This window comes from Myotis nattereri (genome assembly GCF_964212035.1).
Source record: "Myotis nattereri genome assembly, chromosome: 5".
Classification (NCBI taxonomy): domain Eukaryota; kingdom Metazoa; phylum Chordata; class Mammalia; order Chiroptera; family Vespertilionidae; genus Myotis; species Myotis nattereri.
The window spans coordinates 28,573,929-28,587,538 of record NC_138080.1 but is presented as its reverse complement, the minus strand read 5'-3'; the positions used below and the strand labels follow the sequence as shown (position 1 = coordinate 28,587,538).

At 57.6% G+C, this 13,610-nt stretch overlaps 2 protein-coding genes across 2 annotated transcripts; both read right to left on the bottom strand.

Moving 5' to 3' along the window:
* Window positions 1-2,579: 2,579 nt before the first annotated feature.
* Window positions 2,580-5,916, bottom strand: PRR22 (proline rich 22). The gene is made up of 3 exons (XM_081091511.1): window positions 5,517-5,916; window positions 5,366-5,428; window positions 2,580-5,067 (listed from the first exon to the last, which is right to left on the bottom strand). Exons 1-3 carry the CDS (start codon window positions 5,644-5,646, stop codon window positions 3,965-3,967), a joined length of 1,296 nt encoding a protein of 431 aa, XP_080947637.1. The 5' UTR covers window positions 5,647-5,916; the 3' UTR covers window positions 2,580-3,964.
* A 279-nt stretch (window positions 5,917-6,195) lies between these two features.
* Window positions 6,196-12,106, bottom strand: DUS3L (dihydrouridine synthase 3 like). Its single transcript, XM_081093078.1, has 13 exons — window positions 11,853-12,106; window positions 10,218-10,506; window positions 9,456-9,968; window positions 8,816-8,857; window positions 8,493-8,645; window positions 8,156-8,272; window positions 7,883-7,948; window positions 7,705-7,815; window positions 7,370-7,466; window positions 7,166-7,241; window positions 6,627-6,815; window positions 6,425-6,553; window positions 6,196-6,332 (listed from the first exon to the last, which is right to left on the bottom strand). Exons 1-13 carry the CDS (start codon window positions 12,092-12,094, stop codon window positions 6,260-6,262), a joined length of 2,097 nt encoding a protein of 698 aa, XP_080949204.1. The 5' UTR covers window positions 12,095-12,106; the 3' UTR covers window positions 6,196-6,259.
* Between the last annotated feature and the right edge of the window lie 1,504 nt (window positions 12,107-13,610).

The following is a 13,610-nucleotide window of genomic DNA, read 5'->3' as shown; positions in this document are numbered from 1 at the left end:
GAATAAAATTTTAAAAGCATATATCTTATTATATATGTTATTTATACATATGCATGTAGCTGATGTGCACATATGTATACATGTCTATACATATACATGTGTATGTGTATGATACATAGGGATATGTGTGTACATGCATACATAGGTAGACATAATAGGTGCTCGTGCATATAGTATGTACACATATGCATGTGCATGTCTGTGTAATGTGTATACACTTATGTATACATATATAGTATGCACACACAAGTATTTATGTGTGTGGAGGTAAGCATACATGTTTGCACATACATACTTTATTATGGCTGTATATATACATAAGCATGGGTATATACCTATAAGTAATGTAAATACATGCATGTGCACACATGTATACACATTCCAATACATGTGTGTATAGATAATATTCTACATACATGCGGGCATATATTCATGCATATGTATACATATATGCAGGTGTATGGGTTGCATGTGTGCGCATATACATGTGCATACATATAGACAATACATATACGTATGCATGCATGCATGCATACAGTACACACATTTGTATGTGCAGATGTGTACTGTATACATGTATACATATGTGTACACATATATGGTGTGTGAAACGTGTATATGTGTCTGCAACATGTGTGCATATGTATACATATATGCATGTGTGTAGATGCTGTATACATAAAGAGGGTGGGGCAAAAGTAGGTTTATAGTTGTATGGAAAATAATCTCTCTCTATATAAAACCCTAACTGAATGGTGAAACAACTGAACACCCGGTCACTATGCCATACACCGACCACCAGGCGTGCACAGAACATGGTGGGCGTCAGCAGCAGGCAGCAGAGCGTGGAACATGGTGGGCGTTGGCCATGGTGGGATGGTGGAGCAGGTGAGCGGGGCGCCAGACCAAGGTGGGGCATCAGTCGCTGTCATCAGGGTGAGCTTCTGGTGGTTACTGAAAATTCTTTGCTCCCGCATGCCACGGTCCCACCAGACACTCGAACCCGTGGCTGGCACCGGCCCCAATTGTCCCTGAGGGCTTCTCCATCTCCCCCTGCTCCTGAGGGGTGACCCCAGGCAGCAGCCGCCTCTCGCACCCACTGCCAGCGACAGCCCCGCTCACACCTGCTGCCGGCACTGGCCCCAATCGCTCTGCGTCGCTCTGTGTGGGAGCAGTGGCGGTGGCAGGGCTGCCAGGAGACAGAGGACTGGCGGCCGTGGCAGGAGGGGCTGGGCAAGGGCATGGAGGATGGGCCGAGACCCGCCCCTGTGCCCACTGCAGCCTTGCACCCCACAGTTCCTTTCAAGGTGCACGAATTCGTGCACTGGGCCCCTAGTATAATAAAAATACAATACACTGTTTTGCAAATTCACAGCTGTAAACCTAATTTTGCCCCACCCTTTACACATACCATGTACATGTATACTCTTTCCATCCATCTGTCCGTCAGTGGGAGGTCACCACTTCATCATAAACCCAGGTGGCATGAGGCAGCCATCTCATTGTCAGTGGAAACTTGGGTGGTCCCACGACTTTTCCTGTTTACTCTTAGGTTAAAAAATATATCTGTGGTCATCTCCAACGGCCCAGTGCAGCCTCAGTCCAGTCATCGACACCCCAACTGCCAACTATAGTGAATAACCACTTACTCTGCCCTCCGGGCCGGGCAGGACGGCCCCCACCACCTACCCCTGCAGCCTCTCTGGAGGGGACGTGTTCGGTTGTCAGGTGACACTGGCTTCCTGTCCCTGGTCTGCATTCATCTTCAGAAAAACAAACGCATCCTCTTACAAGCTCATCATCCACTACCTCCTTTGCCAGGGCCTTCCCTCCATTGGGGACACTTGATTTTCATCCCAAAATACTCCACATGCTACTTCAGGGCTCAGCAGGAAGCCCAGGGACGCGCGCTCCGACCTCTCTTCGGTTCAGAACAGAGATGGGACAGACACAGTGGGGACAAACGTAAATGATGCCAGTGCCTGTGAAAGTCCAGGAATGGAGGGAACAGTGCCCAAATGGCATAGCTGTCTCCACTTCTTTCTTGTTAAAATATATTTTTATTGATTTCAGAGAGAAAGGGAGAGGGAGAGGGAGAGAGAAAAATATCAATGGTGAGCGAGAACCATTGACCGGCTGCCTCCTGCACGCCCCCCCACTGGGGACCAAGCCCGCGACCCAGGCATGTGCCCTTGACTGGAATCAAACCTGGGACCCTTCAGTCCACAGGCTGACACTATCCACTGAGCCAAACCAGCCAGGGCATAACTGTCTCCACTTCGCTGAGCTTTGGAATAAGGGTTCAGGGAGATGAGCCATGTAAGCACCTCGGACTTGTGGTGTGGTGCTGGGCACGGAGAGGCACCAGGCTTCAGCTCCCCGTCTGCCCTCCCTGTACCTAGCCCCTTCCTCATTTTAGTCAAGCCCCTGACCTCCACCACCCAGCCCAGGGCCTCTCTGCAGGGGGAGGGGAGCAGGCCTCCATCTCCCTTTGCTTCCTGATCCCTTATATCAAGCATCTCAAACTCGTGGCCCACAATGAATATTTTTGTGGCCCAACCAATATAAGGTATATTAGAAACGTTTTAATAAAAATTTCATTAACTTAATTTTTACAATATCCTGTTATACATAATTATTAATGAACTACAACGTTTGCTGACTGATCACTATAATCGTGTTGCCTTCATTTCCCTTACACGCCTTACGAGCGGGTGCACCGTTTCTCTCCACTAATACCAGCAGCAAATATTTTGGCCGCCAACTGCCACATCATTAGTCTTGGACTGACTTGTTTGGTGTGCACAACAGGAAATATTTCACTTCGGAAATAAGAAAAATAGGCTTGTGTTACGCTTATTAATTTGTGCAGTTATTCAGTGTCTGGTAAGTTAATATTCAAGAAAAATATTAATTTTTATTAAAATATTGTTAACGATGACTCATTTATTTCAGCCCTTTGTATTCAGCATGTCTCTATCGAAATAAACCTACGTTTCTATGAAAGTTGAAGCTTTTGTTTTTTCGTGGCCCACATACACTTACACCTTGTTTATTGGCCCGTGTTAGCCTTTGCGTTTGACATGCTTGCCTTATATGTTACCTGGGAAACCAAGCTGGCCCCGTCAGGCTCACCTTGAGGGTTTCAGAGGCTGTGGCTGCAGCTGCCCCGGGAAAGGCTGAGAGCCTGGAGCAGGCAAGGGGAAGAGGAGCTCCATGGGCCCGAGGAGGAGACAGGGTGGGAAGGAGCAGGGGTGAGATACGGACACCCGAACTCTGGGCTCTCCTGTGCCTGCTGCTTGGGATAGAGGACCTCTGAGTGGATGCCCTTCCTGGGACAGACTTGCCCACCCTGGTCTGTCACCCGGGTGCACTCTGCTGGTCCCCATCACAGGTGGCTTGTTTTGGGGTTCCACCTCCCACCTGCCTGCCCAGCCGCCACCCTCAGGCCACCAGGTGCCTTCATTTCCACCCAGCTCTTGCCTCCACGCCTGCCTGGACCAGCACGGGGTCCCTCACAGGCACCATGGCCCCTCCCCATGCCTCTCCCCCACCCCTCGGGAGGTGGGCTGAGGCGGAGCCCAGCTGAAACCCCCTCAAGCGTCCCCTCCACTGACTATGGCACAAGGGGCCAGCAGAGGGCAGCGCTGGGCCCACCCTGCCGTCTCCCTCCAGGCAGGTTCCTGCCCGTCTCTGGGCAGCCTTGACTTTCCTCGCCAAACTCTGTGAGGAATCCTCACAGCCAGGCGTCTGGTGGCAAAGCCCCCTTCCCTCTCCGGGGCCCGGACAGAAGGGGTTCAGAATTTCGAGCCCAGGGCTCCTCGCTCAGTCTGGAAGTCCGGCACCAGGAGGGCCTCCCTTCCTGGTTTGGGGCCATTGGGCATTAGAGCAGGTGAGAGGCAAGCCCTCCACGTCCGCCCCTGGCCTACTGCCCCATCGCCACTGAGCAGACATTGGGCTGAGATCAAATCCGCTTTAATGGGGGGTGGCTCCCAGGTCCTGCCTGGGTCCCGGGGGATGGGGCGCTGGCCAGGCCCGTGGCCTGCTTACTCTTGCCTCCTTGTCTCCCCTTTTTGGTGGCTGAGGCACCAGACTTTCTCTTGCTGGGGGGCTCGGCCCGAAGCACAGGGGCCGCAATGGTGATGGCGGGGGGCCCTGGGCAGGGTGGTGGCTCCTCGTCGAGCGCCTTGAAGTTGAAAAAGTAGTCCACGTTGGACACAGTGTCCAGGATCTCGGGCACGCTGTAGTCGAAGGACAGCAGCTCATCCGGCAGGTGCAGCGAGCGGATGTCGCTGGAGGAGTCATCCCCACCACCCCCGCTGTCGGGCAGGGCTGGCCCCGGGGCCTTGCGCAGGGACCCCTCGGGCTCGGCACCCCCCGGCAGGCAGTCGAAGAGCTTCATGGCGTCTTCCAGCAGCACCTTCTCAGGCAGCACGAAGGCCCTGGCGGCCTCGGGGGACCTGGTCTCTCCCGCCTCCAATGGGGCTGCCTTGGGCCCCCCAGGGCCTGGGGGGTACAGCAGGCCCGCCCCAGGGCCACTGCCCTGCAGCTCCTTCGCAGGGAAGGCTGGGGGCTCCCCAGGCATGTGGAGCTGGCTCAGGCGGCCCTTGAGGAGGCCATAGCCCCCGGGGGGCCGCGCGGCCTCAGCGGGCAGCGCGATGACGACAGGCGGCAGCTGGTTCTCCTTGGAGGGCAGCGGCGGTGGCAGGGGCACCAGGCCTTCCTTGAGCAGGGGCGGGGGCAGCTCCACGAAGGCGGGGGCTCCCCCATCCCCCATAAAGCCCAGGGCCTCAGGCCCGGGCCCCTCAGGGGGGAAGTAGGGCAGGAAGTACTGGGGGCCCCCGGGCACTGGCTGGAAATGGGGGTACGGTGGAGGCGGCACCGGGGCCTTGAGGTAGTGCTGGGACTCTAGGAGGTAGGTGCTGGGTGAATTGGGGCCCCCCGCTGGCACCCCACCACCCGCTGCTGCCAGCTTGTACAGGGACGCCTGGCCAAAGTCGGTGGTGGCCCACTCGATTCGGTAAATGCGGGGGTCAAAGAAGCAGCCGCAGGGCGCCATCTGGAAACCTGCGGGCCCAGGAGGGTGGCCCTGAGAGGGCAGGGCTACAACCCCCCTGCAGGGGAGGGGGAGTGAGATGGGGGCCCTAAACCCGGGGCCTGTGGACATGGCCTGGGCTTGAGGGACCCTCAGGGCCAAGAGCAATAGGCCTGTCAGACGGGCACAGACCTTGGTCTGGGAGCCCTTTTGGGAAACAAGGGCGTGAGTCCTGCTTCGAGGAGCCTCGGAGGCCACGGTGGAGGCAAGATGGCCCTGCCTCCCCCAACCCACTCCCGGGTGCAGTCAGGGTTGGGAGGAGGCCAGTACCTGCTGGGGGGCCTGGAAACACCTCTTTCTCCAGGTTTGGGGGGTGATACAAGTTGGAGGAACCTGTGAACAAAGGCAGGCTGGTAGTGGGTCCTGAGGCTGGTGGGCAGAGCCCCACCCCCACCCAACCCCACTGCTCCCTGACACGTACCCACAGTGGGGAGAGGCTCTGTGCAGGCAGGAGTGGGCTGGCTGCCTGGCCCCTCGGTGCCATCCAGGCCCCGAGGGCTGAAACCTTCTTGGGGGGCTGCAGGAGTGTAGAAGGGCTTCGGGTGCTGCATGGGGGGGGGGGCCCAGCCTGGGCAGGCCCAGAGGGTGGCAGGTGGGAGCACAGGCAGCCCACCCAGAGAAGAGCTCAGAGGCCGTGCGGAGTTCTGTTTGCCTGGTTACTCCGGGCAGCAGGTTCCAGCCCGCTGGTCAGGATTCCGGGTATTGGAGGCGGGGGAGGGTGGACAGGGACAGAAGGGGAAACCAAGGCAGCCACAGACAGGTGTCACGGTGTGGGGCAGATCCTGGGCCTAGTACACTGCCTTCTGCCTTTACCAGCAATGCCAATCTAATAGCTCTGAGGCCCCTTCCTCCAGGCAGCCCATCCTGATCCACACCCCCACAGGCCAAAGGTCTCCCTTCATGGTTCCCCCCCAGAAGCCCCAGCGGCTTCTTTATGTTCAAGGCCTCTCTGGGCATCAGCAGTGGCCTGCCGGGCGACTCTGGTGAATGAGGGAGGGAGGAAGAAGGGAGCTGCCAGGGACAGGGATGGGCAGGTGTCCAGGGAGAGCTCCCGGGGGTGGGAAGGGGCAGCCTCGGGGTCACAGAAAGGCCCGAGTTTTAAAAGAACGAAGTTTATTGTCTTCTCACTTGCCACACGCCTCCGATGCCCTCCCACCCCTGCAGCTACTTGTATGCGTTGGCCTTGTGTTTTGGCACGAAGACGAAATTGGGTGGCACAGGACCCAGCAGCATCTCACTGTGAGGGCAGGCGGAGGGCAGGGTCAGGCCTGGGCCACACCCCCGACCCAGGACGTGCACCCCCTCCCCCGGCTCCTCGGTCCCAGGCACCTAATGCGGATCCAGTCGGTGGCCCTCTGGCTGGCCATGAGCGTCTCCAGGTAGTCTCGGCCCAGGTAGTAGGGGGGCCGCTCGTTGATCCTCTGTGGGAGCCGCTCCAGCAGACCCACAGGCACATACCTGCAGGCAGGTGGGGACAGGGTGGGCCAGGCTGGCCTCACCAACACCCGCCCCGCAGCGGCTCCACACCCACCTGCACAGGAAGGAGAGCCATTCAAGCAGGAAGCGGCGGGTCTTCTCCACGCCCTGCGTGTCCGAGCCCCAGTGTTCCAGGCCGTAGTTCGTGAAGTCCCGCAAGATGTCCAGGCGCTCGGATGAGGAGATGTCCCAGTGCCGCTGCTCCTTGATCTCCGTGAACAGCCACGGCTTGAGCAGGGCACCACTGCAGGGCAGGGAGTGGTCAGAGGCCCCAAACCCACAGTCCCTGTCCCTCCAGCTCTGCAGACAGACTCTCCAGCTGTTCTAGAAGCCTTGAAGCCCAAGAGTCCCAACCCGCACCCCAAGCCAACAGCTGCAGAAATTTCTAGTCCCTCCGGCCCTGGCCAGCTGCAGCCCTGCCATCTCTCTGCACAGACAGCCACCCGCTGGGGATAAATGGACCAGGAGGCCAAGCCGTTGGGCTGAGGCACTGTGACAAATGGGACAAAGCTCAGACACACACTCACCCTCCCGGAGCTGCAGGCTGGGCCCAGGGGCAGCTCCAGGTAACCCCCAGGCCCCGGGCCCACCTACCGGGCAATCATGATTCCAGTGACACCGGTCTGCATGGCGCAGTTAGCGTCCTCATAGGATAAGATGTCCCCGTTTCCTGAGGGGCAGAGATAGGGCCTCAGGGAGCTGCCTACAGGCAGGAAAGCCAGCTCCGGGGGAGTTCTTGCCAGCCCAACAGCCCCCACTGGGGCAGGGAGGGGTCTCAGGTGAGAGCTGGGGACCCACCGAACAGGGGCATGGGGCTGGCCGCCGCCACGCACTGCTTGATGTACTGCCAGTCGGCCAGCTTGGTGTAGCGCTGCTCCCGAGAGCGGCCATGCAGCTAGAGAAAGAGTGGCCACACGGGGAGGGAGGGAGGGGAGGCAGGACATCAGAGAGAGAGAGAGAGAGAGAGAGAGAGAGAGAGAGAGAGAGAGAGAGAGAGAAACCCAGGCTGAGACAGACAGACAGAGACATGGAGGGAGATCCGAGATGAAGAGGGAGGTGGGGAAGAGAGAGACCATTACAAGCGGTAGCTGGAGCGCCCCCGAGGCTGATACCCGCTGCACCCCGAGACCCACCGTGACCAGGGCTGCCCCCCACTCGCGCAGCTTGGGCAGCAGCCTGTGCGCCAGGTTCACACGCTCCTGGACGCCCGTGCGGATCTTCACTGTCAGCGGCACATCCAGCACCTGCAGGGATGAGTGCGGTCAGCAGGGCGCGGAGCCGGGTGGGGGGAGGGGGGACATCTCGGCATACCTGGTCCATGCCACGCACAATCTGCTGAAACTTGGCCGAGCGGTTCATGAGGGCGCAGCCCCCACCCTGGGAGAGACAGGCGGCTGGAGCAACGGAGGGCAAGACCCAAGCCGGGCCCAACACCCCTCACTGTCCTTGCTGTGAAAAGGGAAACTGAGGCACAGGGACCCCCGTAGGTTCCCAGAGACTCAGGCAGGAGTGGGGCCGGCTCCCTGACCCCCACCCTATCTACAATCTGCCCGCTCTGGGGATCCAGGGCTGAGTGGTCGCTACCTTCTTGTACACAAGGTCGATGGGGCAGCCAACGTTGATGTCCACGAAATCCACCTCGATGGTGCGGTTCAGCAGCTCTGCGCACTTGGTCATAGTGTCGGGGAAAGCACCCTCCAGCTGCGGCAGGTGTTGGAGCAAAGGAGGTGAGGGGCCAGGGCCAGTTCAGACCATCCCTGCCTGGCTCCACCCCAACCCCATCCCCAGGCATTAGCCCTTGGAGATGCATCAGGCTGGCGCCCCCGGCCCACGGCCGAGGCGAGAGGATCTGGGAAGTGACTCCTTGCTCCAGATCTTGGCAGTTGAAAGCCCCTTCTCCCTCCCTTGTAGCAGCACCAACCTGGACACCAAAGATGTCCTCGCACGGGTGGCGTTTGAGCAGGGCCCACTCGGACGTCTGGCCTTGCAGCAGGTTGGTGCAAACAGCCATCTCCCCACACGTCACGTCAGCCCCGTAGCGCTTACAGATTCGCCGGAAAGGCAGGTTCCCACACTGGTGGCAGTGGGGGACACAAACAGGTAAGGGTGTGACAAGCAGGGACCCCAACTCCTGCCCCCACTCCACTGCTAGTGTCCTCAACAGGAATACCCAAGGCTGGCAGGCACTGGGCACTGCTGGAGTGACCACACTGCCACCACCCAGCCCACCCACGTGGGTCCTACCGTGGTGAGGGGGGCCAGGTACAGTTTGCCACTGATGTCGAGCTGGAAGGAAAGAAAACACGCACTGAGGCTCCACCCTCCAATCTGGATTTTGAGGCCTCCCTCCTCCCCACAATCTAGAACATGCTTAGCTTTGCCCCACTGGCCTAGCACCCTTTTTCCTCTTAATCTCTGCATATGTCAACCAATCCACCAATGAGAAATGGTCTTTTCTCCATACTCTCTTCTGGATAATTTCTAGTCAACTATCAAAACCCGTCCCAGCCCTAACCGGTTTGGCTCGGTGGATAGAGCATTGGCCTGTGGACTCAAGGGTCCCTGGTTCAATTCCGGTCAAGGGCATGTACCTTGGTTGCAGGCACATTCCCAGTGGGGAGGGTGCAGGAGGCAGCTGATCAATGTTTCTCTCTCATTGATGTTTCTAACTCTCTATCCCTCTCTCTTCCTCTCTGTAAAAAATCAATAAAATATATTAAAAAACAAAAACAAAAAAAAAACCCGTCCCAATGCCCCCTCTTCCATGAAGCCTTCCCCACTGCCTCCCTCTGCTTCAGCCCTGACTCTCTGGGGCTGGGAGGTGTGTCCAGCTCTTTCTGCTCCCCATTGCTAGCGTCCTCAACAGGAAGCCTGTGACACATACCTGCCTCTTCTCACAAGACCGAAGCCTGACTATGTCCTCATCCGTCAGGGGCCCGCAGGTCTGCATGGGGCTGCGGGGAGGGGTACCAGTGCAGGGCGCCAGGGGGGCCTGCTGGGTATCACAGTTGTCCTGCCCTGGGGCACTCTCAGCCCCCGGGACCTCAGGGACAGTGGCAGAAGGGGTGGGGCTTGGTAGGTGGCCCTTGCCCAGCTGCTGCAGGGCCTGCTCGGCACGCTCGAAATGGATCTTGCGCTTTCGCAGCTGCTGCTGCAGAGCTTTGTCCAAGCCGTTGCGGATGGGAGGGGCTGGGACCACCTCCTCCCGCACCAGATTCTGGCCCTCAGGCCCCAGATGGGCCCCAGCAAAGCGGCAGGTCACACCGTAGGGGCACCTGCCATAGTTCTCGAATAGTACACAGCGGGGGCCCAGGTCAGCCGGCTTGGTCTCCAGGTAGCAACTCACATCGTGTAGGAAACGACAGCGATCACCAAAAAAACACTTTGCAGCTGATTCCTGCAGGAAAGAGGGAGGCAGTGAAAGCGGACAGGGAGGGGCTAGGGTAGCCAAGCTTTGAATCAAAGATCCTTCCCCTCCTGGCTGTGTGTCATTGGGATAGTCAGTAACCTCACCGTGCCTCAGTTTCTTTATCTGGGAAATGGGAACAATAATGCTTTTTACATTACAACATCATGAGGCCTGAATGGGGGGCAGAGAGGCTCCAACTGAAGGCTTCTGGGACGTGATGGTGACAATGACACTAACCTGCACGATGGAGGGACAGAGCCTGTTCTTGTCATAGCGGGAGGGTTTTATGTGAGGCCGGGCCTTGTTCTGACCCCGAGCTCTCTTCTGAGTCTGAGGCTGCTCAAGGCGCTCAGCTGCCTCCTCCGTGGCGCCCTCTCCTGGCTGCCCATCCTCCAGTCGGACCCGCTTGGCCTCAGGCTCAGCCAGGTCACAGTCATGATGGTTTCCTCCCGCGGTTTCCTGGCTGGGCTTCTCCCGCCCTCCAGCTTCCAGGAATTCATGGAACTGCTCCTTGGTGGTGAGGTATCTGCCACCGGAGGAGGAGGAAAAGGAGGGCTCGTTGAGGGAGCTCCCCACCCGCCAGAGTTCCACTCAATGAAACCTGGGGAAGCGGGCTGAGGACACTCGTCTCTGCTTCCATGCTCTGCTGGTGGGTACTCACTATTTAAAACTGGACATGTGCCAGCCTGCGAGCACCTCCTGGCTACAGGAACGCCCTATTTTGTCTCTGCGTCCTCCCAGCCCGGAGTGTTAAGCCCAAGTACAGGTATCAGGCATGAACGTCCTAGGCCACGTTAGGCTTAAAAGAAACTACATGTCCCAGCAGGCCTTACAACGGGACCACAGCCGCCACACTTCCCAGCACACCTTTCAGCCCTACAGGCCCCAGCCTGCCCCGCGAATTTCTTCAGACAGAAATCTCACGCCCAGCACGGGTGGCCCAGGGGTTGAGCGTGGGCCTATGAACCAGGAGGTCGCAGTTCGAGTGCCAGTGGGGGGGTGTGGGCTCGATCCCCAATAGGGGGCACGCAGGAGGCAGCCGAATGATGATTCTCATCATCGATGTTTCTATCTCTCTCTCTCCCTTCCTCTCTGAAATTAATAAAAATATATTTTAAAGCCGTAACCGGTTTGGCTCAGTGGATAGAGCCACGGCCTGCGGACTGAAGGGTCCCGGGTTCGATTCCCATCAGGGGGGGGTGTGCCTTGGTTGCGGGCACATCCCCAGTGGGGGGTGTGCAGGAGGCGGCTGACCCATGTTTCTCGTCGGTGTTTCTGACTTCCTCTCTGTAAAAAAAATCAATAGCCGAAACCGGTTTGGCTCAGTGGATAGAGCGTCGGCCTGCGGACTGAAAGGTCCCAGGTTCGATTCCGGTCAAGGGCATGTACCTGGGTTGCGGGCATATCCCCAGTAGGAGATGTGCAGGAGGCAGCTGATCGATGTTTCTCTCTCATCGATGTTTCTAACTATCTCTCTCTCTTCCTCTCTGTAAAAAGTCAATAAAATATAAAAAAAAAATCAATAAAATATATTTTAAAAATATATATTTTTTTAAAAAAAGAAAAAACTCAGCTTAAGTACGGCTGCCTGGAGGTGCACATGCGCTAGTCCCGACATGCGCTGGAACTACAGTTCCCAACCTGCATTGCGGCCCCAGCCTCAAACCCCGCCCACCTTAGCACGCCCCAAGGCGTCCTTAGTGTGACAGCCTCCAACGTGTGCTATCTCAGGTACGGCCGCGGAGGAACAGCCCGGACTGAAGCCTGCGAACTTCCCGCCCAGGGCTGCCCCTCTCCCGGCATGCACCACTCGAGCCGCCCTACGGGTCCCGGAAGGCCCCGTGAGGTTTTCTCTCAGTCCCGGCAACTCACCGAGGTTTAATGGGCGCCACTCCCCGTTCCAGCGCGCCGGCTCCTAAGTCGCCACCGCCACCACTCTCTGCTGGGGTCTCTGCTGGGGTCTCTGCTGGGGCCTCCGCTGCACCCTCCGCCGCACCCTCCGCCATCCGCCCCCTTCTCTCTTTGGAGTGTAGTGAGACCTTCCGGGTCGCGCGTGTGTCCGGGCCGCTCGTGCTGGGAAGTGCGCATGCCCGGGTCGCTCCAAGAGACGCCATTGTACGCACGTCGACGTAACGGGGCGGGACGTGCGTGGGGGTGGGGCCTCTGGTAGCACGTGGGAAATGTTCAGTGTCCTCGAGGGGCTCGCAAGCTGCCCTCCTGCGGACAGCAATCTGGCCAGAGAAGTGTTGTTTTCTTGCCGGGTTTTTAAAAAAGTGTTTCAGGTGGAGGGTACAGCCAGTGCAAAGCCCTGAGGTCGGACCCCGCCTGGGGTGTTGGAGAAACGGCAAGCCCCATGTGGCTGGACCTGAGTGAGCGAGGTGGCGATGGGGAGGAGGGAGGGCAGGCAGGGGTCGTGCCGGGCCGCGCGGCCTCCTGGGAGGACTTGGCTTTTACGCCGAGAGAAGTGGAAGGGCTGTCAGCAGGCAGGCAGAATCAGCCACTGTTTGTGACCGCCCCCCCCCCCCCCCCCCCCGTGCCCTGTTGTGCCCGCCTAAAGCGCCCTGTTTCTGGCGGAGGCTTGGTGCTGGGCTCTCTGGACTCTGCCTGCGAGGGTCGAATCCCAGCCCTTCCACTTACCAGCTGGGGACTTCGTTGTTTAATTTCTCTGTGCCTCCATCTCCTCATCAGAAAAATGGGGCTGATAAAAACATCTCTTTTAGGGGAGCTATGGGGGGAGGGGAGAGGAACAGCTGTAATCTGAACAATAAAGATTTAACTTAAAAACAAAAACATCTCTTTTAGAAGGCAAGAATTTAATAATACAGTCAATAAATGTTAATGACTACTGTTCTTATTTTTTTATTTCTGTTATTTGCCCTGAATTACGTGAACCCAGTGCCGGGTGGGAACGACCAATCCCTTCGATTCCCTTGCATTTCGTTGCTAAACTCCACAAAGCTTTCCCTGGGAGGGACCTGACGCAGGGAGTGTGCACCCTGCTCAACAAATGGAGAAGATGAGGTCCTGGGTCCTCGGTTCACTGAAAAAGGATTTGCCTGACGCCACAACAGGCTCCGAACTAGCTTTGCCAGAACTGGGAGAAAATGGAAGTGGGCAGGGGAGCAGTTTGTCTTCCATCCCTGGCCTCGGCTGCCCTCTGTAGGACAATCGGAATAAAACAGTGGAGAGTCTAAAGCTGGAAGGAACGTCTGCAGTCCTTGGGAGATCTGTTGCCCACCTCCAGGGAGGGAGCTCATTCCTTCCCAAGGGGCCTGAGGTTCTACCAGTCGCCTCCCCCTGTCCTCCCACAGGCACCCATGACCAGTCGGGGAGACAGACCCATAGCGCAGGGCCGCAGGAATATGGCCTCCAAGGAGAGCTTTCCCAGGTGCCATGGCTCTGCCCTAAGGTGCTCCGGCCACTCTGTGTGGGGTCAGGAAGGTTCCCTGTAGGAGGGGGGCTGTGCACTGGCCATTGATAACCATGGCATTAATATTAATGACATAATATTAATTACCCGTTATTACTTATACTGTTTAACAATATAACCACCTCTTTGACCAGCAGCTAAACCATTCCTGAGCATTTACTGTGCGTCCTTTTCATGCATTAACTCCCTCATTCTCTCTG